At 53.1% G+C, this 24,121-nt stretch overlaps 1 protein-coding gene across 2 annotated transcripts; it reads left to right on the top strand.

Annotated features, from left to right (window-relative positions):
* The first annotated feature begins 21,575 nt into the window (after positions 1 to 21,575).
* LOC128063638 (zinc finger protein 580) lies at positions 21,576 to 23,538 on the top strand. 2 transcript variants are annotated; one of them, XM_052656439.1, is made up of 2 exons: positions 21,576 to 21,699; positions 23,008 to 23,538. In XM_052656439.1, the coding sequence occupies exon 2, from the start codon at positions 23,020 to 23,022 to the stop codon at positions 23,536 to 23,538; it is 519 nt and encodes a 172-aa protein (XP_052512399.1). In that variant the 5' UTR covers positions 21,576 to 21,699; positions 23,008 to 23,019. The 2 variants fall into 2 exon arrangements, with proteins under 2 accessions (XP_052512399.1, XP_052512400.1); XM_052656440.1 differs by having other exon boundaries at positions 21,602 to 21,707.
* The last annotated feature ends 583 nt before the right edge of the window (positions 23,539 to 24,121 follow it).

Raw genomic sequence — 24,121 nt, 5'->3', positions numbered from 1 at the left:
GGGGCATCCAGGGAGCCGGGAAGAAAGTGGTGAATTTCTTTCTAATCACCTGTAAGTGCCCTCAGGAGTCATTCTGCGTGGTGCGCTGGGTGCCAGAGAAACTAACTCGAATTTCTCTTTTTAACCTGTATGAGTAGGCCCTGGCAGTCAGTTGACACTGACCAGAATTGAATGATTTTTCTGTTTTCTACACATTTTTGCGGTCACCTCCTCTGCATGGCTTGCCATAACCCAGTGAGACAAAAGTTTACCAACGTAAGGATTTTAAAGTCCATTTGCAGAAATACAGTCATCAAACAGCCACACTGGTCGTACTGGGATTTATTAGCATAAGTCAGGTGGTATGATGTTTGGGAGGAAAGAGCCCAAAGATGGTGGGGTTTTGACAGCACCAAGGACAGGGCTGAGGTCTTAGGAGTCCAACTCATTCTGTGGCCTGGTTGTGGGACTTTGAAGAGGTCACCACATTTCTCAGGGTCGTGCCTGCATTTCTCTCACGTACAATGTAGATGGTTGTAAAACCCAATAAGAAATAAATATGCAAGATATTTGGACTGGAGCAACTTTAAATTGTTTTCTTGGGAGAGCAGGGGTATCAGTTCAGTCGCTCAGTAGTGTCTGACTCTGCGACGCCACGGACTGCAGCATGCCAGGCTTCCTTGTCCATCACCAACTCATGGAGTTTACTCAAACTCATGTCCATTGCATCGGTGATGCCATCCAGCCATCTCACCCTCTGTTGTCCCCTTCTCCTCCTGCCTTCAATCTTGGCCAGCATGAGGGTCTTTTCCAATGAGTCGGTTCTTCACATCAGATGGCTGAAGTATTGGAGCTTCAGCATCAGTCCTTCCAATGAATATTCAGGACTGATTTCCTTTAGGATGTACTGGTTAGATCTCCTTGCAGTTCAAGGGACTCTCAAAAGTCTTCTCCAACACCACAGTTCAAAATCTAAATTCTTTGGTGCTCAGTTTTCTTTATAGTCCAACTCTCACATCCATAGATGACTAATGGAAAAACCATAGCTTTGACTAGATGGACTTTTGTGGGCAAAGTAATGTTTCTGCTTTTTAATATGCTGTCTAGGTTGGTCATGGAGAAGGCAATGGCACCCCACTCCAGTACTCTTGCCTGGAAAATCCCACGGGCGGAGGAGCCTGGTGGGCTGCAGTCCATGGGGTCGCTGAGAGTTGGACACGACTCAGTGACTTCACTTTCACTTTTCACTTTCATGCATTGGAGAAGGAAATGGCAACCCACTCCAGTATTCTTGCCTGGAGAATCACAGGAATGGGGGAGCCTGGTGGGCTGCCGTCTATGGGGTCGCACAGAGTGGGACACGACTGAAGCGACTTAGCAGCAGCAGCAGCAGCAGCAGCAGCAGGTTGGTCATAGCTTTTCTTCCAAGGAGCAATCGTCTTTTAATTTCATGGCTGCAGTCTCCATCTGCAGTGATTTTGGAGCCCCCCCAAATGAAATCTGCCACTGTTTCCACTGTTTCCCCATCTATTTGCCATGAAGTGATGGGACCGGATGTCATGATCTTAGTTGTCTGAATATTGAGTTTTAAGCCAAACTTTGCACTCTTTTTCACTTTCATCAAGAGGCTCTTTAGTTCTTCTTCACTTTCTGCCATAAGCGTGGTGTCATCTGCCTATCTGAGGTTATTTGATATTGATATTGATATTGTTATTCCTGGTAACAGGGGAAGAAATGCTAAGCATGATGATCATTTCTAAATTCTGCTTCTCCTTCTGGGAACATGATAAGGTTGCATTTTCCTTTGCAATTAGATGTGGCCTTGTGATTCTCTTTGCCCAGTAAAATATAAGTGGAAGAGATGTGTGTCAACTTCAGCACAAGGTAAGAGCCAGCTCGCCTATTGATCACTTTCCATTCCTGCTGGTCTGTGCTTGGGGACTTGTAGGGTGAAGTGAAGTGAATTCATCAGCCTGAATTCCAGAGGACGTGCCTACAGCGACCAGAACACGATGCTCATCTTCCTTAGATTTATAACATTTAAAATAATCATGTGTTGTGTAAAGCACTGAGCTTGGTGTTGTTTGTTACTGCAGCAGAATCTATTGACAGATGAATATAGGGAGTCTTTTATTAATAGTATCTGGAACCATTTCTCTATACAAAAAAGTATCCAGAATCATAAATAGCTCCCTGTTCTAATAAACGAAGACTGTACAACTCTACAGAAGCAATCTAAGCCCCCTGTGTACCCCTCCCCATCAGTTTTTCTCCTTCCCTTCCCTGCCACTGCTCAGTCACTTCAGTCGTGTCCGACTCTGTGCAACCCCAGAGACAAGGCTCCCCCGTCCCTGGGATTCTCCAGGCAAGAACACTGGAGTGGGTTGCCATTTCCTTCTCCAACGCACGGAAGTGAAAAATGAAAGCGAAGCCGCTCAGTCGTGTCCGACTCCTAGCGACCCCATGGACTGCAGCCCACCAGGCTCCTCCTCCTGTGGGATTTTCCAGGCAAGAGTACTGGAGTGGGGTGCCATGGCCTTCTCCGTTCCCTTCCCTAAGAGAGGTTGTTAGATTCTGCATCTTTTGTTTACCATTCCTATGCATGTATGTCTTTCTATTTTGCTATATACATGATGCAATGTGATACTGTCCTGCACATTTAACACCTCTAGGATAGATGGTGTCATTCAGTGTAATCTTTTCTCCGCTCAATATTGATTTTGTTTTATATTTGTAAATATCCACAGTGTAGTCTAGTCATTCATTGTCAATGCTGTTTTGATAGCCGACTGATGATGCCAGATAACCTTTATTCATTCTCCTGGCGGTGGACATTGGGTTGGTTGCAATTTGTTTCCTTTTTACTAAAGTATAGTTGATTTACAATAAATCAACTGTGGTAGTTTCACTACAGCGAATTGGTTCATATATATATATATATATATTCATTCTTTTTTTGAATGTATATATTTTTGGCTTCTTTTCCATTATAATTTATTACAAGATAGTGAATATAGTTACCTATCATAAAAAGTAGGTTCTTTTTGGTTATCTCTTTTTTATTTTGTTGTTGCAAAAACCTTTATTATTTCCCTTTGATGGAAGGCTCCAGAGAGGGCTCCAAAGTTAACAAGTTGCCTAGTGGGACTTCCCTGGTGGTCCAAAGTCTGTCTGCCAACACAAGGGACACAGGTTTGATCCCTGGTCTGGGAAGATTTCACATCCTGGAGCAACCAAACCCCGGCGCCACAATTTCTGAGCCTGAGGTCTAGGTCCTGTGCTTGCCACAGAATAGCCCCCAACTCGGCAACTAAAGAAATCCCTTGAGCAGCAACGAAGACCTAGCACAGCCAAAAATAAATAAAATAAAACCAACCAACCAAGAAATATAAACTGCCTAGTGGCAGAGAGAGGCCTGCGGGGCTGGTCAGGTGGGCGCCCACCGTCGTGATGAGTTTCACCCGCTTGTCCAGGACGTGGCTGCAGGAATCCACAGAGGTGGAGTCGGGCGGGGAGGACCCGGGGCCTGCGGGTCCACGAAGGCCTGGTTCGGGTTCTTCTCCGCGAGCAGGGCGGCCCCAAGGCGTCCGGGGTCTGAGCACCTCGTCCTGCCCTGGACGGATGTCCTGGAAGAGCGCGCGGCGCAGCGCTGGCTCTGCAGGTTTCACGGAGCTCGGCGCCCCCCCCCCCCCCCCCCCGCCTCCCCGCCTCCCCGCCGCCCCGTCGGCACCCCCCCCCCCCGTCCCCCGTCCCCCGTTTCTCCCCCGATCCGTGGGGAGATGGCCAGCCCTCCAGAGCCGCCTGGTCCTAGTGGTCAGGGAAGCCCAGAGAGAGGTCGGGGCGGTAGGCGGAGGCTGCACGTGGACCGGGTGGCCGGGGCGCCTCCGCCTGCAGGAATAATTCTCAGGAATCTGGGAGGTCACGGGTAGCCGGAAACAAGGAGCCGAGCTCTGCAAATGGCGTTGGCTGGTCCTGGGGGCCGAGGACAGCTGGTTGGTTCCAAGGTTGCCACTGGAAAAATGGTTGGAAGGTGGTCGGAGGCTGGAGGAAGGGGCGTCCCTGGGCCTGTTCTGTCTGAGCACCGTGGAAGGAGAGACACATTGGCAGTGCTGCCCAGCGCTCTGCCCGTTATCTGTATACAGTACTATGATTCTGTTAGTCACATCGTCCCAATTTATCCCCTCCCCTACCTTTCCCCTTTGGTAACCATAAGTTTGTTTTCTACTTCTGTGGGTCTATTTCTGTTTTTTATATGTATGTATAAAAAGTTCGTATGTATCATATTTTAGATTCCATATATAAGGATATCATATAATTTGTATTTCTCTGACTTCATTTAGCACAATAATCTCTCCTCCATTCATGTTCCTCCAAATGGCATTATTTCATTCTTTCTTAATGGCTGCATCATACTCCATTGCTGGAGGAAGAGATGGCAACTCACTCCTGTACTCTTGTCTGGAGAATCCCTATGGACTGAGGAGCCTGTGGGCTACAGTCCATGGGGTCACAGAGTCAGACACCACTGAAGTGACTTAGCACACTTGCAGTACTCCATTGCATGTAGATATATGCCACTTTTTATCCATTCATCTGTCACTGGACATCCTGGTGCAAGTTTTTTGTTTTGCTTTCTTTTGAGCAGTGACTAATCTAACGACTCTTTGAATTGTCAGTACTTACTACTCAGGAAATATCTTGTGCGAGTGAGGAACCCCTGAAGCTTAAGGTTCATTAGATTCATGGTAAATCCACCTCTGCAGTTATGCTTAGTAAATTTTATAGCAAAGAATTCTATGTGCTTTGCTACGTGTGAAGAAGAATCCTTGGAGATGGGGCAGAATATCAGATGGAACTTGACTGTGAAGGCCCTGCATTCCTCCTTTAGGAGCCGTGCTGTCATTATTTACTTCATCTATTTTCTTTCTTTTTAAAAAATTTATTTTAAAATTGAAGGATAATTGCTTTACAGAATTTTGTTTTCTGTCAAACTTCAACATGAATCAGCCACAGGTATACATATGTTCCCTCCCTCTTGGACCTCCCTCCCACCTCCACCCCGGCCCATCCCACCCCTCTAGGTTGATACAGAGCCCCTGTTTGAGTTCCCTGAGACATACAGCAAATTCCCATTGGCTATCTATTTTGCATATGGGAATGTAAGTTTCCATGTTCCTCTCTCCATACATCTCACCTGCTCCCTGAGTCCATAAGTCTGTTCTCTATTGTCTGTTTCTCCACTTCTGCCCTGCAAATAAATCCTTTGGTACCATATTTTTAGATTCTATATATATACATTGCTGCTGCTAAGTCACTTTAGTCGTGTCTGACTCTGTGCGACCCCATAGACAGCAGCCCACCAGGCTCCCCCGTTCCTGGGATTCTCCAGGCAAGAACACTGGAGTGGGTTGCCATTTCCTTCTCCATATATATACAGTAGTATACAATATTTATCTTTCTTTTTCTGATGTACTTCACTCGGTACAATAGGCTCTAGGTTCATCCACCTCATCAGAACTGACTCAAATGCATTCCTTTTTGTGGCTGAGTAATATTCCATTGTGTATATGTACCAGCACTTTTTATCCATTCATCTGTTGATGGACATCTAGGTTGCTTCCATGTTCTAGCTATTGCAAATAGTGCTGCAGTGAACACTGAGGTGCATGTGTCTTTTTAAATTTTGCTTTCCTCATGGTATATGCCCAGGAGTGGGTTTGCTGGGTTATATGGTGGTTTTATACCTAGTTTTCTAAGGAATCTCCATACCGTCTCCCATAGTGGCTGTATCAACTTACATTCCCAACAACAGTACAAGAGTGTTCTCTTTTCTTCACACCCTTTCCAGCATTTATTGTTTGTAGACTTTTTGATTATGGCTATTCTGACTGGCGTGAGGTGATATATCTCTTGTAGTTTTGATTTGCATTTCTCTAATAATGAGTGATATTGAGCATCTTTTCATGTGTCTGTTAGCCATCTGTATGGTTTTGGAGAAATGTCTGTTTAGGTCTTTTCCCCACTTTTTAAATTAGGTTGTTTTTCTGGTATTGAGTTGTTTGAGTTGCTTGTATACTTTGGAAATTAATCCTTTGTCAGTTGTTTCATTTGCTATTCTCACCTATTGTTAAACAGGAAAACCCCTGAGGTTCTGGGAGCTGGGAACCAGGAGACCCTGACTTGAGTTCCATCTGGTTCCTGGTTGACTAGTTTTAAGCAAGTTCCCTCCCATCTTGTTCTCATTTTCCCCAATCCGTGTAGGAGGTGAGCATTTCCCGATTTCCTCGTCTGTCTGTGACAGTATCAGAACAAAAATGAGGGGCTTCCGTGGTGGTTAAAACTCTGAGCTTCCACTGCAGGGGATGTGGGGTTTGGTTCCTGGTCAGGGAAGCTCCACATGTCAGGTGCAGATAAAGGGGGGGAAATTATAAAGAAAGAAAAATCAAGTTTGCCAACTTAAAAAAAAAAAGAAACGAGGAGCAGGGAACTCCCCTAGAGAGTGATCCTTTTGGGATCCCTCTTATTAGAGCCTAAGCGAAAGGCGGAATCTTCTTTTCTGGGCTTCGAGCTTGCAGCCCGAGCATTTTTGTAAAGGGCCTGAATCGCGCAGCTTCTAGCCGGGGTCTCCCCTTGCAAGTCCGGGGTCGCTCCTTGCCGGGCCTCCCGTAAAAGCACTTCCCCACTGTCCACCGTTCCCGCTCGACCTGAGCAGAAAGGGAACTCAGAGGACGGATCTGATGGGTGTGCGAGGCTGATGGCCAATACTGAGGAGTTTAGACTCTAAACTTTAGAAGAGGAGCGGATAAATGAAGGAGGGAGAAGGAGGACCATAGAGAGGTTGGGGGCAGATAGAGGGGTCCAGGGTGGAAGGGAAACGAGAGAAAGCGTCTGGCTAGAGCGGTGGGAGGGGGGAAACCATAGAGAGGAGCTAGAAGGAGGACTAGAGGGGCTATAGTGGGCGGGGAGGTGGGTAGCTAAGAGGGTAATTGGCTTCCAATGCGGGAACTAAAGACAGCCGAAAGGACCATTTCCTTCGGGGTTTTAGGATGGTTGGGGGTGGGGGGGTGGAGGGCGCTTCCCTGGTGGCTCAGTGGTAAAGAATCCGCCTGCCAATACAGGAGTTCTATCCCTGGGTGGGGAAGATCCCCTGGAGAACGGAATGGCAACCCCATCCAGTGCTCCTGTCTGGAAAAGACACACAGACACACACACAGACACACACACAGACACACACACACACACACAGACACACACACACACACACACATTATCGCTCTAGAGCTCTCTCAGTCCCCACCACCCCTTCTGTAGCTCAAATCTCATTCTTTCTCAGCTGGATTTCGGCCCCAGCCTCCTCCCTACTCTCTGAACTTGCACTCTCTAGCCCGACAACATAGGCAGAGAGACCTTTCTAAAACTCTCATCCTTTCCCAGCTCAAAATCCTTCTACACTCCCTCTTGACTCGACAGAAATCTCAACTCCTCTGCCCTGCTTTGGACGGCCTTCATAACGAAGTTCCCGCCAAGCTCGCTGACCTCTCACCGCTTTGATTGTGCACCTTTCAAACACATGTCATAACCCCCAGTGAAACCCTCATGCTTTCATTGCTCCAGGTGCCAGGTCTTGGACTCCTCTCACTACCCAGAATAACCTTTCCTGGGGGATCCTGGCCATTTCATCAGGCCTTAATTCCTCCAGAAAGCAACCTCTGACTCCTGCCTAGTTCCAGATCCCAGGCTGCCTGAGGCACTCCTTCAGGCTACCGGTTTTACTGGAATGCTTGTAAAGCCCTCATATGACAGTTCCCTCATTAGCTCCCAGCTCGCCCCGATGCCTGCGACACAAACTCCAAGTTCTTCAATCTGGTCCCTGTTGATGTCTCAGTTAGCATTGTCCCTGGCTGTGCACATGATGCTTGTAGCTGCTGCTGTGCTTGTGATTGGATGTGCTGTGCTTAGTTGCTGAGTCACGTCTGACTCTTTGTGACCCCATAGACTGTAGCCCACCAGAAACCTCTGTCTATGGGGATTCTTCAGGCAAGAATACTGCAGTGGGTTTCCATCCCCTCCTCCAGGGGATCTTCCCAACCCAGGGATCCAACCCAGGTCTCCTGTGTTGCAGGCAGTTTCTTTACTGGCTGAATCACCAGGAAAGCTCAAGAATACTGAAGTGGGTAGCTGTGGTTCTTAAATGTGTCCAACTCTTTGTGACTCCATGGACTGTAGATTGCCAGGCTCCTCTGTCCATAGGATTCTCCAGGGCAAGATTTCTGGAGAAGTCATTCCCTTCTTCAGGAGATCTTGCCCACCCAGGGATCAAACCTGCATTTCTTGCATTGACAGGCAGGTTCTTTACAACTGAGCCACCAGGGATGTTTCATCACCCTGAAAGAAGAATGGTTCTTTAGGCTGTTTGCAGTCCTGGCTTTTGCCCCCATTTCACTGCACTTGTAACTGCATTCACGATTCCCAAAGGCGGGCTAACTCTTCTGTCCACACCTGAGCTCAGACGTTTCCTCCAGGAAAACTTTCTAATTCTGCACCCCTCCCCCACCCCAGCTGGGTCACGTGCCTCTTCTGACCACCTGGAGTGCCTCATCATTGCACTTGTGACCCTACTTTGTAGCTACCTGTTTGTTAGTTGGCTTCCCGTAGATTAGTCTCTCCAATATGGTGGCCACCAGCCATGCGTCGGTATTGAGCACTTGAAACAGGATTAGTCCAGGTTAAGATGTAAGGTGGCAGCTGCTAGCAGATACTGTTTTGAGAATGGCAGGTGCTGGCCTTGAGTCTGATACAGTTCAGAAAATTCAAGTTCTCAGTAATGGAACACTGCATCTGAAACCACGTCTATAATGACTACCCAGCTCCATTAACAAAAAAAATATGTATTTTTTGGCTGCACTGGGTTCTTCTTGCAGCACAGGCTTTCTCTAGTTGCAGCAAGTGGAGGCTACTCTTTGTTGAAGTGCGGGACCTCTCACTGCCGTGGCTTCTCTTCCTGTGGAGCACCGGCTCTAGGTGCTCCGGCTTCAGGAGTTGCAGCGCATGAGCTCATTAGTTTCGGCGCACAGGCTTAACTGCTCCCTGGCATTTAGGCTCTTTCTGGACCAGGGGTTGAACCTGTGTCTCCTGCATTGGCAGGTGGGTTCCTATTGACTGTGCCACCAGGGAAATCCTCCAGCTCCATTTTTGATGCCTAAGCCACAGTGACTCCATTTTTATTTTACTTACATTCTTTACTGGTTATAGAAGATGTACAAAGAGAATGTATGCTTGCCAGGCCATAGGACAGGCTGTTCTGGTCAGCATAAAGTTCAAGACAGATCATGTATCAGCCAGAATGACTTCCCCATACATCAACATCTGAAAATTTATTCGATCATAATCTACATCTGAATATAGAAAAAGTAAGATTAAAAGGAAAAGCAAAGAATGTCAAATAGTGCAGGACAGATGAGGAAACTGAGTCACCACATGCTTTTCAGATTTGCCTAGAGATGGGAGTTCCCTGGCAGTTCAGTAGTTAGGACTTGGTGCTTTCACTGCAGAGGATCTGGGTTCAGTCGCTGGTGTTGGACAACTAAGATTCCACAAGCCAAGCAGCCTGGAGAGCGGAGGGGTGGGGAGGTTTGCCTGGAGAAACTTGAGGTCTGATTGATTTGAAACGAGAATTGGAATCCTGCTGTTTCTAAGCTCCTCATTACAATCTGATCTTTGCCAGGAAACATGGAATGCCCACTCTTTCAAGACAGTGGGTACTGAGGCAAGAAGGCGGCCGTTTGTGAATTCCCAGCGCTCTGCTTGGGTGGGAGCTTGAAAGCCCAGCCTTCTGGTTTTTCCTGGCCAGCACCCACAGCCAGCCTTGAGGGCTGTGTCACACTCGGGCAGCTCTTTCCCTAACCGTCTTTCAGCTGCACCCCTCTAACTCTCAGGGACCATAGGACACGTTCCCGAAAATGAAGGTCTGGGGATGAGAAAGTGTAAAGACCTCCCGGATTTAGGATAACCCTGGCTCCGGCACCCACTCGCTCATCAGCCTCTCACTTAAACTCCTTGCGCGTCAGTCCCGTCATCTGTAAAATGCTAGGACTGAATCTGACACCTTCTTGTTCAAGTCCTCTTTTCGGCATATATCTGATTCTTTAGTGACGCTGACTCGTCGTTGTTGAATTTGTTTCTTGATTGTCATCCCTACCTGCTTCTCCTAGGTGCTGGGGCGGCGGGGGTGCCTGGGAAGATGTCAATATTTTGGTCTCTGTCGCCCCCAGGAGGCTTAGGAGAGTCCCTTGTTGCAGCAGGTGTCCAATGCAGATAATATGTGCCGCCTCTTAAGGTAGAGGAAGGCGGGGACTACCTAGGTCTGGTTGGCTCACGCTTTTACCCCCATAAGCTGGTATCTAAGAGCCATTTGTGTTGAACAACACACAACCGATATGTGTTGAACGAAATAGCTCAGCTTCAAGCGAGCGGAACTAAAGGTCCTTGGAACCCTTCCTTTGAGGGGGTGTGTTTCCGGGCGGAAGGCTTTCACGTGAACACCCCCCCCCCTCCCCGCCCCTCTGTTCGGTGGTCGGATCCCGTGTGTCCCCACTTAGGGCTCCCGGGTTGGGGGTTAATGTTTTCGCCTCCTGCATTCCGGGATCGGGTTTTCGGGAGGCCGTTCCTCATAACGGACGAACAGAAGGGTCACGCCCGGAGTAAGGGCCCTGGAGCACGAGGCCAGGTCACCAAGACCGGACCTGCTGACCCACTGCGGGGACATGATACTTGGCAGCTGCTGCTGTGCTTGTGATGTGCTGTGCTTAGTTGCTGAGTCATGTCCGACTCTCTGGGACCCCATGGACTGTAGCCCACCAGAAACCTCTGTCTATGGTTTGTGCCGAGCTTCTTGGGAACAGAGAAGAGGCGGAAACCAGGCAGGTCTTGGGGGGGAGGGGTGGTTTTGGAAAGACTGTGGGGAGGTGATGGGGTCGACCGAATACAGATTCTGGAGGTGAGAGGCTTCATTGGCGGCCGCGGTGGGGATGGCGGGGGTGGGGGGCAATGAAAACACTTAATTGGTGTCGCAGGACCTGCATGAAAGGAAGAGACCTTGGAGCTGCAGAGAAATACTCGAAGGGTATTTAACCGTCTGCTTTGCCCCTTCGCTCTGTCCTTATCAATACCTGCTAACTGACTGGAAGGGCACAGAGTACACCCACCCACACAGACCCACCCAGCGTGCGGCCGTCCCGGCTGCCCGCGGGCTTCCAGGAACGCAGCCTGTCTCAAGGCCCATGCCCGCGCCCATCTGGACGTCCGGTGCTTCATTTGTGAAACTTGTGGCAAGGCCTTCAAAGGACCCCAATGTCTCTGCCCGCCCCGTCTCACCTACCGAGCTTCCTGCCGCTGCTCCTGCTGCTCCCAGCAGGTCAGCCTTACCAGGGCGCCAGTCAGCATGCCTTGGTGTATCAGGGCAGATTGGGTCTCCTGCTAATGTGGGCACAAAAAGGGAAAGACAGTGAAAGTCTCTCAGGGGTTGTCTGACTCTTGGCGACCCCATGGACTTGTAGTTCATGGGATTCTCCAGGCAAGAATACTGGAGTGGGTAGCTGTTCCCTTCGCCAAGGGATCTTCCCAACCGAGGGATTGAACACTTGTCTCCCGCATTGCAGGCGGATTCTTTACCAGCTGAGCCATCAGAAAAGCCCGTGGTAGATGCATAGGGAGGGAAGGGCACACAGGCATGCCTTTAGGGGGCTACGTCCTGGGAATCCTGCCCCAGGTCGCCAGCATCCAGCTCGAGGGCTGTCAGTTGCAGAGCTAGGCCCTGGCATCTCTGAAGGACAAGGCAGCACCTTTTCTGTGCTGGCTCTTTCGAACACTATGATCTTCAGCCTTCGGGTGTGCTGCGAGTCCGTGGGTGGCAGGGGAAGCAGGAGAGAGTATCATGAAAGATGCATTCACCTCCCAGGGCGATTTCTGGTCTCCTTGGCTCAGATAGCAAAGAATCTGCCTGCAGTGCAGGCGATCCCTGGGTCAGGAAGAGCTCCAGGATTGGGAAATGGCAACCTACTCTAGTTTTCTTGTTTGGAGAATCCCCATGGACAGAGGAGCCTGGCGGGCTGGAGTCCATGGGGTCAAAAAGAGTTGGACACGACTAAGCGACTAACATAACACTTTTACCTATTGTAGAATGACTGGTTCCTTCTCCAGCCTAGAACGATAAAGTGACTTTTAAAGTCTTGCCTGGAAAATCCCATGGACAGAGGAGCCTGGTAGGCTGCAGTCCATGGGGTCGCTAAGAGTCGGACACGACTGAGCCATGTTACTTTCACTTTTCACTTTCTGCATTGGAGAAGGAAATGGCAACCCACTCCAGTGTTCTTGCCTGGAGAATCCCAGGGACCGGGGAGCCTGGTGGACTGCCGTCTATGGGGTCGCACAGAGTCGAACACGACTGAAGTGACTTAGCAGCAAAGGCAAGTCACAACTTTTCGGACAAAGCTATTTCTTTTGTCTTCCCTTCCTCCGCATCTACCGCGTCTCCAAATAGTGACTATACTGGCTGGTTATTTTCTTTTTTTCAACCGTCGGATGGCAGAAGTCAGGCGCGCAGGCACCCAGAACCGTGGTCCGCGGGTGTTTGTTTCCCGCCGGGACGGATGCCTCGGACCCCGCCCGGCCGCAATGGCGGCGGGAGCCGGAAGAGGGCTTAGGGCTCTTAGAGTCCATCTCCACCGCGCCGCGGGCAGACGTTCTGGGGCCGCCCCTCGGGCTGCTTCCCGTCGCGCTTGGACCCAAGAGGCTCCCGCACCGCCAGCCGGCGCCGGGAGGCAGAGCCCGAGCTCCGTGCGGCCGGAGAGGCCCGAGCGGCGCGGTGCGTCCGCTGGGGCGCCCTCTCGGACGCAGGCGCGCGGGGCGGAACGACTCGGAGCTGGTGGGTTCCGCGGAAAGGGCGAATTTAGAGGGTCCCGCGTGTGTCCGCCCCGCAGGCTCTCAGAGGGCTCCTCGACACCGAGCCTCTCCGGGGGCCATGGCCCTCCTTCCCTAGGGTGGACCCCGCCCCGGGGCCTCTGCCCACCTCGGAAGGCCCGTCACCCCCTCACTTCCGGGGATGGTGTTGGCCCTGCGTGGCCGGAGCCCAGGCGCTCCTCCTGTCCCCGTGCCTTCCCGGGAGCTCCCCGCATCGCCGGAGCCACAGCACCTCCCGCTCGGCGGTCTTCAAGCACGCCAACGAGGATTCGGAGGCGTCGCTTCACACACCGGCCCGCTGTGCCCTTGTGTTCCCAGGAGGCCCGGCGGCTGGCCCAGAACGTCCAGGACCGCTCGGCTGGAAGGGATTTCCTGGACGGTGGAGAGGCCGCAGGGGTTCCGTAATGCCTCCCGTTTCTGGTACAGAAGGCAGAGTGCGGGCCCTGGGCCTCCTGCTTACTTGTCCTGTGACCTGAGGCTGCCTCGCTGGGCCAGTTTCCTCCTCCTGAAATTCCTTGTGACCCCAGCTATCCTGGCCATCGGGGAGAAGCAGGAGCCTCTTGTTGGACCCCTGAGTCTCCCACAGCCTCTCTTCATAGCCTGGGATCGATCACCACCCATCCTGGACTCAGTTTCTTGATCTGTGAGATGGGACAGAATGAAGCGTCCTTATGAGGTGAGCTGCAAACTCACGTAATATGAAGGTAGCACACACTGTTCCATAACTTTTATTTTTATCTTCGACCGAGCAGAACAACTCGCGGAGTCTTAGTAGCGGCTTGGCGGATCTTAGTATTAGTTCTCAACCAGGGATGGAACCTGTGCCCTTGGCAGTGAAAGCCAGGAGTCCTAAGCACTGGACTGCCAGGGTGTTACCTTCATCACTTCTTTCTAGTAACTCATGGTGCCTGCCGAGGCAGGTGAAAATAAACGTTACTTAGTTTGAGTCCTTTTTAAATTGCAGTGGTAGGGCTGGAACCCAACCAAGGTGGAAACCTTTCCTTTGTGCGTGTGGATTGTAGCCTGGAGTGCTGCCCTAGGAGTAGGTACCCCAGTCGGGTCAGGGCTGGGTGATGCCACTTGTGGCTGGGCCTCCTCAAGAAGGGCCTCAGATCCCAGGTGGAGGAACCTGGGGACTTGGTCCTGAGGGTCACAGGGGCTGTGAGAAGGTCTCATGCATGTGAGATGAGTATCGCGTGAGGGTGGGAGAAGTTCTGCGGGCCAGGGTACCAGGGAGAAGGCTGGTGCAAGGGCCCAGGTGGGAGGAAGGAGCCAGAGCTGGGGCTTGGGGGGTGGAGGGGAGCATACAGCCGTCAGGAGGAGGGAGGGAGCACTCTCTTCCTGCCCAGCTTTGGGGAGTGAGATCGGGGGGCGGGATGGGGACCTTTGGGTGGATGAAGGGTGTCATGATAATCATGATGGTGTGATCACTACTCTAGAGCCAGACATCCTGCAGTGTGAAGTCAAGTGGGCCTTAGAAAGCATCACTACGAACAAAGCTAGTGGAGGTGATGGAATTCCAGTTGAGCTGTTTGAAATCCTGAAAGATGATGCTGTGAAAGTGCTGCACCCAATATGCCAGCAAGTTTGGAAAACTCAGCAGTGGCCACAGGACTGGAAAAGGTCAGTTTTCATTCCAATTCCAAAGAAAGGCAATGCCAAAGAATGCTCAAACTACCGCCCAATTGCACTCATCTCACATGCTAGTAAAGTCATGCTCAAAATTCTCCAAGCCAGACTTCAGCAATACGTGAACCATGAACTCCCTGGTGTTCAAGCTGGTTTTAGAAAAGGCAGAGGAACCAGAGATCAAATTGCCAACATCCGCTGGATCATGGAAAAAGGAAGAGAGTTCCAGAAAAACATCTATTTCTGCTTCATTGACTATGCCAAAGCCTTTGACTGTGTGGATCACAATAAACTGTGGAAAATTCTGAAAGAGATGGGAATACTAGACCACCTGACCTGCCTCTTGAGAAACCTGTATGCAGGTCAGGAAGCAACAGTTAGAACTGGACATGGAACAACAGACTGGTTCCAAATAGGAAAAGGAGTACGTCAAGGCTATATATTGTCACCCTGCTTATTTAACTTACATGCAGAGTACATCATGAGAAACGCTGGACTGGAAGAAGCACAAGCTAGAATGAAGATTGCCGGGAGAAATATCAATAACCTCAGATATGCAGATGACACCACCCTTATGGCAGAAAGTGAAGAGGAACTAAAAAGCCTCTTGATGAAAGTGAAAGAGGAGAGTGAAAAAGCTGGCTTAAAGCTCAACATTCAGAAAACGAAGATCATGCCATCTGGTCCCATCACTTCATGGAAAATAGATGGGGAAACAGTAGAAACAGTGTCAGACTTTATTTTTCTGGGCTCCAAAATCACTGCAGATGGTGATTGCAGCCATGAAATTAAAGACGCTTACTCCTTGGAAGAAAAGTTATGACCAACCTAGATAGTATATTCAAAAGCAGAGACATTGCTTTGCTGACTAAGATCCGTCTAGTCAAGGCTATGGTTTTTCCTGTGGTCATGTATGGATGTGAGAGTTGGACTGTGAAGAAGGCTGAGCGCCGAAGAATTGATGCATTTGAACTGTGGTGTTGGAGAAGACTCTTGAGAGTCCCTTGGACTGCAAGGAGATCCAACCAGTCCATTGTGAAGATCAGCCCTGGGATTTTTTTGGAAGGAATGATGCTAAAGCTGAAAGTCCAGTACTTTGGCCACCTCATGTGAACAGTTGACTCTTTGGAAAAGACTGATGCTGGGAGGGATTGGGGGCAGGAGGAGCAGGGATGACCCAGGATGAGATGGCTGGATGGCATCACGGACTCGATGGACGGGAGTCTGAGTGAACTCCGGGAGTTGGTGATGGACAGGGAGGCCTGGCGTGCTGCGATTCATGGGGTCGCAAAGAGTTGGACACGACCGAGCAACTGAACTGAGGGCGTCACCGTAACCCTGTCCCAGGAGAGAAGCAGGGCATTTTGTTTGGGTGGGGGAGATGAGCTTTACCTTCCGGCAGGGTGACTGAATTCCGTTCATTCCATCATTTAACCAGTATTGAATTCTGCCACTCCCAGCTCCCCAGACCTTTGCTAGCTTCTGAGCATAGACTTGCCCAGGACAGAGCAGGAAAGGCAGGCAGGGAAGTAGCAAATCCGTTAAGGAACAAGACCCTCAGGGACCATAAATTGAGATGCAGAGGAGATGGCCCGAGGGGCAAGTGGGGGGTCTCCCCTCCCCTCCCTAACCTCTGATATCACCTGCAGCGCTCCAGTGATAAAGGGTTACTTGAGTTCCCACCTGGCCAGAAAGGATGCATCCTTGTAAGGGCTTGGGAGGAACATTCCAGAGGGAGGAACAGCAACACAAGGCCCAGGAGGTGGGAGAGGTTGGCAAGGGGGCACCTTGGTGCTGGGGGCCAGTCCACACAGGGCCGGGGCGCTACTGGGGTTTAATCTAAAGTGCAGCAAGAAGGGTTTGGGGTCAGGGAGTGACATGTTTTAGCCGGTTTACAAAATTGCCACAGTGTTGCCATAGGGAGAGGGGCCAGAGGAGGCAGAGTGGTGGGAGGGGAGGCTGTTACCATGGCAGCAGTGGGCTGAGCACAAGCCCGAGGTGTCCCCAGACAGTGGCCATGACCCCTGACTCCGGCGAGGTAGAGGCCATCCTGGCTCCCCCACCTGAGGGTGCATGGCTTCCGGCCCATCACGTGACCTCTCTGAGCTTCTGTTTGCTCGTCTAAAGGTTGGGGTCCTCGAGACACTTCCCGTCTGGGTCCGCTCTGATGACTTGGTGCATCTAACGATCACAGCCGCTGGCACCATGCAGTTCAGTCGCTCAGTCGTGTCCAACCCTTTGCGACCCCATGGACCGCAGCATGCCAGGCCTCCCTGTCCATCACCATCTCCCGGAATTTGCTCAGACTCACGTCCATTGAGTCGGTGATGCCATCCAACCATCTCGTCCTCTGTCGTCCCCTTCTCCTGCCCTCAGTCTTTCCCAGCATCAGTGTGTTTTCCAGGGAGTCAGTTCTCATTAGGTGGCCAAAGTTTTGGAGCTTCAGCTTCAGCATCAGTCCTTCCAGTGAATATTCAGGGTTGATTTCCTTTAGGATGGACTGGTTGGATCTCCTTGCAGTCCAAGGGCACCTTAGGAAAGGCCCAATAAATGTTGGTCATTGTTACTATTTCCAGAGATGGGTGTGGTTCTCACCTACAAAGCTAGTTTTCTGGATCTGAAACTTAAGAAAGAGATCTGAGAGAGAGATTCACGGGGGTGTCTGTGTAGCCCAGGATCTGTGTTGTTTCCTCCCCTCCCAGGAGGGGAGGTACATTTGGCAAGACCTGTTGTCACAGCCCAGTGAGAGGTTTGGGTGGGGGTGGGGGTGACGGTGCTTCTGGCCTCTGAAGGGTGGAGGCCACGGATGCTGGTCAACCTCCCACAGTGTGCAGGACAACTCTGCAGCAAAGAATGGTCCAGTCCCCAGAGGTCAGCAGCGCCAAAGCTGAGATGCCTTGTGTAGACAGAGGGGTGTTGGCCCCTTAAGCTGGGCACACTCTCTCAATCCACCAGTTTCCATCCAGTTTCCCTACCACGTGCCATGAAATTAGAGGGGGAGGAATTTGTAGGACCAACGATGTACAGTAGGGAGCCACACTTTAAAAAGTGAAAAGGAACAGCTGAAATAATTTTAAGGACTCATTTAATACTTAACCCAGTCAGTTTACCCAGCGTATCCTTTCTCAGTGCTTATTTAAGTTATATGCAGAGTACATCATGAGAAACGCTGGACTGGGAGAAACACAGGCTGGAATCAAGATTGCTGGGAGAAATATCAATAACCTCAGATATGCAGATGACACCACCCTTATGGCAGAAAGTGAAGAGGAACTAAAAAGCCTCTTGATGAAAGTGAAAGAGGAGAGTGAAAAAGTTGGCTTAAAGCTCAACATTCAGAAAATGAAGATCATGCATCCGGTCCCATCACTTCATGGGAAATAGATGGGGAAACAGTGTCAGACTTTATTTTTTGGGGCTCCAAAATCACTGCAGATGGTGACTGCAGCCATGAAATTAAAAGACGCTTACTCCTTGGAAGAAAAGTTATGACCAACCTAGATAGTATATTCAAAAGCAGAGACATTACTTTGCTGACTAAGGTCCATCTAGTTGAGGCTATGGTTTTTCCTGTGGTCATGTATGGATGTGAGAGTTGGACTGTGAAGAAGGCTGAGCGCCGAAGAATTGATGCATTTGAAGTGTGGTGCTGGAGAAGACTCTTGAGAGTCCCTTGGACTGCAACGAGATCCAACCAGTCCATTCTGAAGGAGATCAACCCTGGGATTTCTTTGGAAGGAATGATGCTAGAGTGGAAGCTCCAGTACTTTGGGCACCTCATGAGAAGAGTTGACTCATTGGAAAAGACTCTGATGCTGGGAGGGACTGGGGGCCAGAGGAGAAGGGGATGACCCAGGATGAGATGGCTGGATGGCATCACGGACTTGATGGACATGAGTGTGAGTGAACTCCGAGAGATGGTGATGGAGAGGGAGGCCTGGTGTGCTGCGATTCATGGGGTCGCAAAGAGCTGGACACGACTGAGCGACTGCGCTGAGCTGAGCTGGTCCTTTCCCGGTGGACTCCACAGGCGTCATTCACGATGCACTGTACACTCTTTGTTCTCAGTCTTCAGCATATGAGGGGTGTCTGCGTGCCAGCCCGCCTCAGGTCAGCCTGGACGTGTGCCAAGTGCTCGAGAGCCACGTGTGGCCAGTGCTTGCCCTTCATGGCTGTACAGTTCTGGAGGATCTCTGTTTTTCTAATAAAACTTTTATTGAATAAAAAAGACAAACACCAAAGTTATTCTCCAAATCACGTAAGATATAGTGATACTATACAGTAGGCCTTTGTTGGTTATCCATTTGAAATACAGCAGTGTGAACATGTCCATGCTAAACTCACTATCCTTCCCTTCCTAGCCTCTCCCACCTCCAGAACCATAAGAGCCTTCTTTTAAGCCGGTGAGTCTGTTTGTTTATTTTTTTTGGTTGCATCGTTTTAATTGTGGCATGTCCTCTGCACTGGGATTGTGGAGTCTTAGTCCCTGGACCACCAGGGAACTCCCTGTGAGTCTGCTTCTGTCTTGTACATAAGTTCATCTGTATCATTTAAGATTCTGCATATAAGGGATGTCATACAATGTTTCTGCTTTTCTGACCACTCAGTATGACAATCTCTAGTTCAGTTCAGTCCAGTCGCTCAGTCGTGTCCGACTCTGCGACCACAGGAATCGCAGCACACCACGCCTCCCTGTCCATCAGCAGCTCCCGGAGTTCACTCAGACTCTCTTCCATCGAGTCAGTGATGCCATTCAGCCATCTCATCCTCTGTTGTCCCCTTCTCCTCCTGCCCCCAGTCCCTCCCAGCATCAGAGTCTTTTCCAATGAGTCAACTCTTCACATGAGGTGGCCAAAGTACTGGAGTTTCAGCTTTAGCATCATTCCTTCCAAAGAAATCCCAGGGCTGATCTTCAGAATGGACTGGTTGGATCTCCTTGCAGTCCAAGGGACTCTGAAGAGTCATTTCCAACACCACAGTTCAAAAGCATCAATTCCTCCGCACTCAGCTTTTTTCACAGTCCAACTCTCACATCCATACATGACTACTGGAGAAACCATAGCCTTGACTAGACAGACCTTAGTCGGCAAAGTAATGTCTCTGCTTTTGAATATGCTAGCTAGGTTGGTCATAACTTTCCTTCCAAGGAGTAAGTGTCTTTTAATTTCATGGCTGCAATCACCATCTGCGGTGATTTTGGAGCCCAAGAAAATAAAGTCTGACACTGTTTCCACTGGTTCCCCATCTATTTGCCATGAAGTGATGGGACCAGATGCCATGATCTTCGTTTTCTGAATGTTGAGCTTTAAGCCAGCTTTTTCAATCTCCACTTTCATTTTCATCAAGAGGCTCTTTAGTTCCTCTTCACTTTCTGCCATAAGGGTGGTATCATCTGCATATCTGAGGCTATTGATATTTCTCCCAGCAGTCTTGATTCCAGTGTGTGCTTCTTCCAGCCCAGCGTTCCTCATGCTGTACTCTGCATATAAGTTAAATAATCAGGGTGACAATATACAGTCTTGACGTCCTCCTTTTCCTATTTGGAACCAGTCTGTTGTTCCATGTCCAGTTCTAACTGTTGCTTTCTGACCTGCATATAGGTGTCTCAAGAGGCAGGTCATGTGGTCTGGTATTGCCATCTCTTCAGAAAGGAATGGCAAATCACTTCAGTATTCTTGTCTTGAGAACCCCATGAATAGTATGAAAACGCAAAATGATAGGATACTGAGAGAGGAACTCCTCAGGTCGGCAGGCATTTAGATTATTGCCCAATAAAACATATCTTGCGATCCCGGCCAATATAACTGAATCATCTGTGGCCCGCGGGTCTCCAGTTTGCAACTGGCTGAGTGTGGTTCAGGAGCTGTATCGCAAGGTGGGCAGCCACTAGCCACCTGTCTATTTAAAGAAGAGAAAGAGAAACGTTTAAAAGTCAGGTCCTGAATCACGAGCCACCTTTCAGATATGCGGCAGTTCCCCTGCACAGAGCGCAGGTCAGAGGATTTTTCCATCATCGCAGAAAGTTCTTGTTGGCAGTTCTCTTAGAGGGAGCTCTGGCCCAACCCAGGTCCGTGGTCGGGTCAGGACCTTAACGCCGGTTCTCTCCGCTCTGTGTCCCCAGCTGCCGCGCCGGCCCCACGCCGCTCTGGTGCCGGCGGCGCGTGGCGTTCGCTCCGGGATCACCGCGCAGCTGGAGGACGAGCTGCGGGCGCGCGGAGTGGGGCCTTGCGCGCGGCTCCCGGCGCTGCCCGCCGGGTTCCAACACCTCGCATGCTCCGCCTGTGCCCGCCTTGCAGCGCTGCGGCCACCTGGCGGCCCGGCGCCGACCCCCGCTCTAGGTCCCGGGCCGGCCTGGCTGCCCTGCCACCCTCTGGTCCTCGGCACCCCCCAAACCTCATCACCCCATCTGGGGACTTTGGTTCTCCCCGGTCCTCTGTCCGCTTGCCCCGCCTTACCCCCCATGAGAAGCCCACCCCTCCCCATCTCCCCATCTGGGGGCTCTGGTCCTCGGCGCCCCACATTTGAGAAGCCCACCCTCCCCATCTGCCCATCTGGCAGGCTTTGGGCTTCTCTGGGCCTCGGTTTCCCCACTTTGCGGGCCGGAGGATCCCGGCGGGGAGACGTTGGCGCCCAGGCTGGCCTCTGGACCTGGGACCTGCATCAACCCCGCGGGCAGAAACGTCGGTCCTCCCGCCCTCGGCGTCGCCGGGCAGCGGACGCAGGCGGGATGGCCGGGGCGAGGCGACGGCCTGGGCGACCCCGCTCGGGCGGGACTTCGGGCAGAGGCAGTCCCGCCCGCCTTCGTTTACCCTGGGGCCTCGGTCCCAGGTCCCGAGCAGCTCCCGGCGCGGGCGGTCGCTGCGATTCCCGCGCCCTGGCCCCCGCCCCGCTCCCGACCCCCAGAAGCTCAAGAGCTGCGGAACCTTCGCTGCGGAGCGCGCTTCCGGCCGGCGCCGTTTCCCAGGGACGCCGCCGCCCCTCGCGCCCTCGCGCCCCCCGCGCCCGCGTTCCCGGCGCCGCCGGCCCGGAGCTCCCCGAAGCTTCGGCCCCGCCGCCGCCGGCCCTCGCGAGGGGAAGCCCGGGCCGCACGGGACCTCGGCCCGCTCCTCCGGACCCGAGAGGCCGCTGCACCGGGTACAGGGGTAGGGATGGAGGGAGGAGCCGCGCCGGGCCGGCGGTAATCTGGGTGGGGGTGGGGCCGGCCACGGCCCGGACTGAGGGGCAGCGGCAGCGCGGGTCCTGGGGGAGCGCGGGAAGCTGAGCCGGGCACAGCGCGGGGAGGGGTGCGGAAATAAAGGTGCTGCATCCCGCGGGAGGGAGGTGCTTGGGAGGGGGGCTCCGCGGCCCCGGCAGCTACGGAGAGGGTCGGAACGCTGTCAGCGGCCTATGAGTAGGGGCCGGGCCAGAGAAGGACCCCCGGGAGCGGGGGAGGTGGGGATGTAGCAGGTGTGAAAGTTCACAAGCCGACGCTTGCATAGAAAGCTGGCAGTTGAGGTGTCCTAGCGATGCGCACCTGGAATTCGGAGGTTAGATGATGGAGTGAAAGTCGCTGAGTCGTCTCCGACTCTGCGCGACCTCAGGGACTGTAGCCCGCCAGGCTCCGCCGTCCATAGCATTCTCCAGGCCAGAATACTGGAGTGGGTAGCCGTTCCCTCCTCCAGGGGATCTTCCCACCCAAGGAATCGAACCGAGGTCCCCCACGTTGCAGGCGGATTTTTTACTGTCTGAGCCACCAGGGAAGCCCCTAGGTGATGGGAGAGTATGTTGAATCCTTAAGGGGCCAAGTGTAGGAACAAGTTAGAGGAGCTCCGAGTGGAAAAGTGGGGAACTGGATTAGTGGGACTCTGGGGACACACCTTGGGAGGAAATTAAGAGCAGCCACAGACGTATCCAGGTTTGGGAGGCCTTCCAGGGAACTAGTGGGCATGGAGGTCTAAGAGGTCTGGAGGCCCAAGAGAGGCCTCTGCGGTGGTCCTGGCGGTGGGGTGGGGGTGTGGGGAGAGGATGCATCCTAAATTGCGGCCGAGGAAGCGACCCGTTAGAGAAATTCTGGAGGCAAGAATCCTGGCGAGACTTGGAAGAAGCCATGAAGATGAAAAGGACAAAATAGGCTTGGGATTTGATTGGCTGTTGAGGAGTGAGGGAGGCGAGAAGCAGGAGGAAGGCGAGGAGGAGAAGGGAAGAGGCGGGTTGATGCCCTCGGGTCCCCTGGGGGAGGAGAGGAGGACTCGCGAGGAAAGGCAGGTAGGGTCTCTGAGCTGCTGAGCTTAGCCGGAGAAGCCGTCGAGGCTGCCTGGTGGGCCGAGCGACTCGGCCTGGAAGCGGCCCCTTTTCCCGTCAGGGAGGAAGTCAGTGGGACAGAGGGCCGCGAGCGCTGAGACGGCGGGGACACTGTCCCCGGGCAGCGGCCGTGTTGACCTGTCTCCCCTCCGCCGCTCCCAGCTGCCGCTCCGGATGCTGCTGTTGCCACCGCGGGCCCCCCACCCTCGGGCCTCCTCTCCCGAGGCCATGGACCCGCCGCCCCCCAAGGCGCCCCCTTTCCCCCCGGCGGAGGGCCCTGCCTCCACTGCGTCCTCGGCGGCGGGGCCCCGGCCCCCGCGGCTGGGCCGCCACCTGCTCATCGACGCCAACGGGGTCCCCTACACGTACACGGCACCGCTGGAGGAGGAGCCGCGCGGCCCGACCCCGCGCGAGGCGCCGCCTGGAGAGCCCGGGCCGCGCAAGGGCTATAGCTGCCCCGAGTGCGCCCGCGTCTTTGCCAGCCCCCTGCGGCTGCAGAGCCACCGTGTGTCGCACTCGGACCTCAAGCCCTTCACGTGCGGCGCCTGCGGCAAGGCCTTCAAGCGCTCCAGCCACCTGTCGAGGCACCGCGCCACGCACCGCGCCCGTGCCGGGCCGCCGCACGCCTGCCCGCTCTGCCCGCGCCGCTTCCAGGACGCCGCGGAGCTGGCGCAGCACGTGCGGCTGCACTGAGCCGGCGGGCGGCCCCGGCTCCCCTCCCCGCGCCCGGCGCCCCGGGTGCCGCTCCCGCGTGGTGCGCGCCAGCCGTCTGCGCGGGAGGGTCAAAGGCTGCGGCCGCGGCCCGGTTCGCTCCTGCGTCTCCCCTCGCACCCGCCACCCTCACCCTCTCTCAATAAACATTCCGCACTTCACTGCAGGGCTCTTATTTGCTGGGCGCGGGGCTGGGGCGGGCGCGGGTGGTGAAGCCAGACCGTGAGCACTTGGGAACTACCGTCCCGGCACGCGTTTCCGGCCGGAGCCGTTTCCCGGCGGCCCGGGCGCCCCGCCCCCACCGCTCTGCCCTGGACCCTTTCCTCCGTCCCCCGGTCCTCTCCGCCCCTCGTCGGCGCCGCCAGCTCCCGGGGGACGTCCCGAGCGCCCCGGCCCGCCTCCGTCTGCACCCACGCAGGGAGCCCTGGGCTGATCAGCAGCCACCCGGACCCGAGAAGCTGCTGCACCGGGTACGGGGGCCGGGAGGCGGGCGGGAGCTGGAGCGGGCCGCGGGGCGGGGCGGGGCCGGGCGCGCGGGGCCCCGAGCGCAGGGCGGGGCGCGGCG

This window comes from Budorcas taxicolor, chromosome 18, assembly GCF_023091745.1.
Source record: "Budorcas taxicolor isolate Tak-1 chromosome 18, Takin1.1, whole genome shotgun sequence".
NCBI classification, from domain to species: domain Eukaryota; kingdom Metazoa; phylum Chordata; class Mammalia; order Artiodactyla; family Bovidae; genus Budorcas; species Budorcas taxicolor.
Note: the sequence above shows the minus strand (reverse complement) of the source record. Positions and strands in the feature narration are given on the sequence as shown.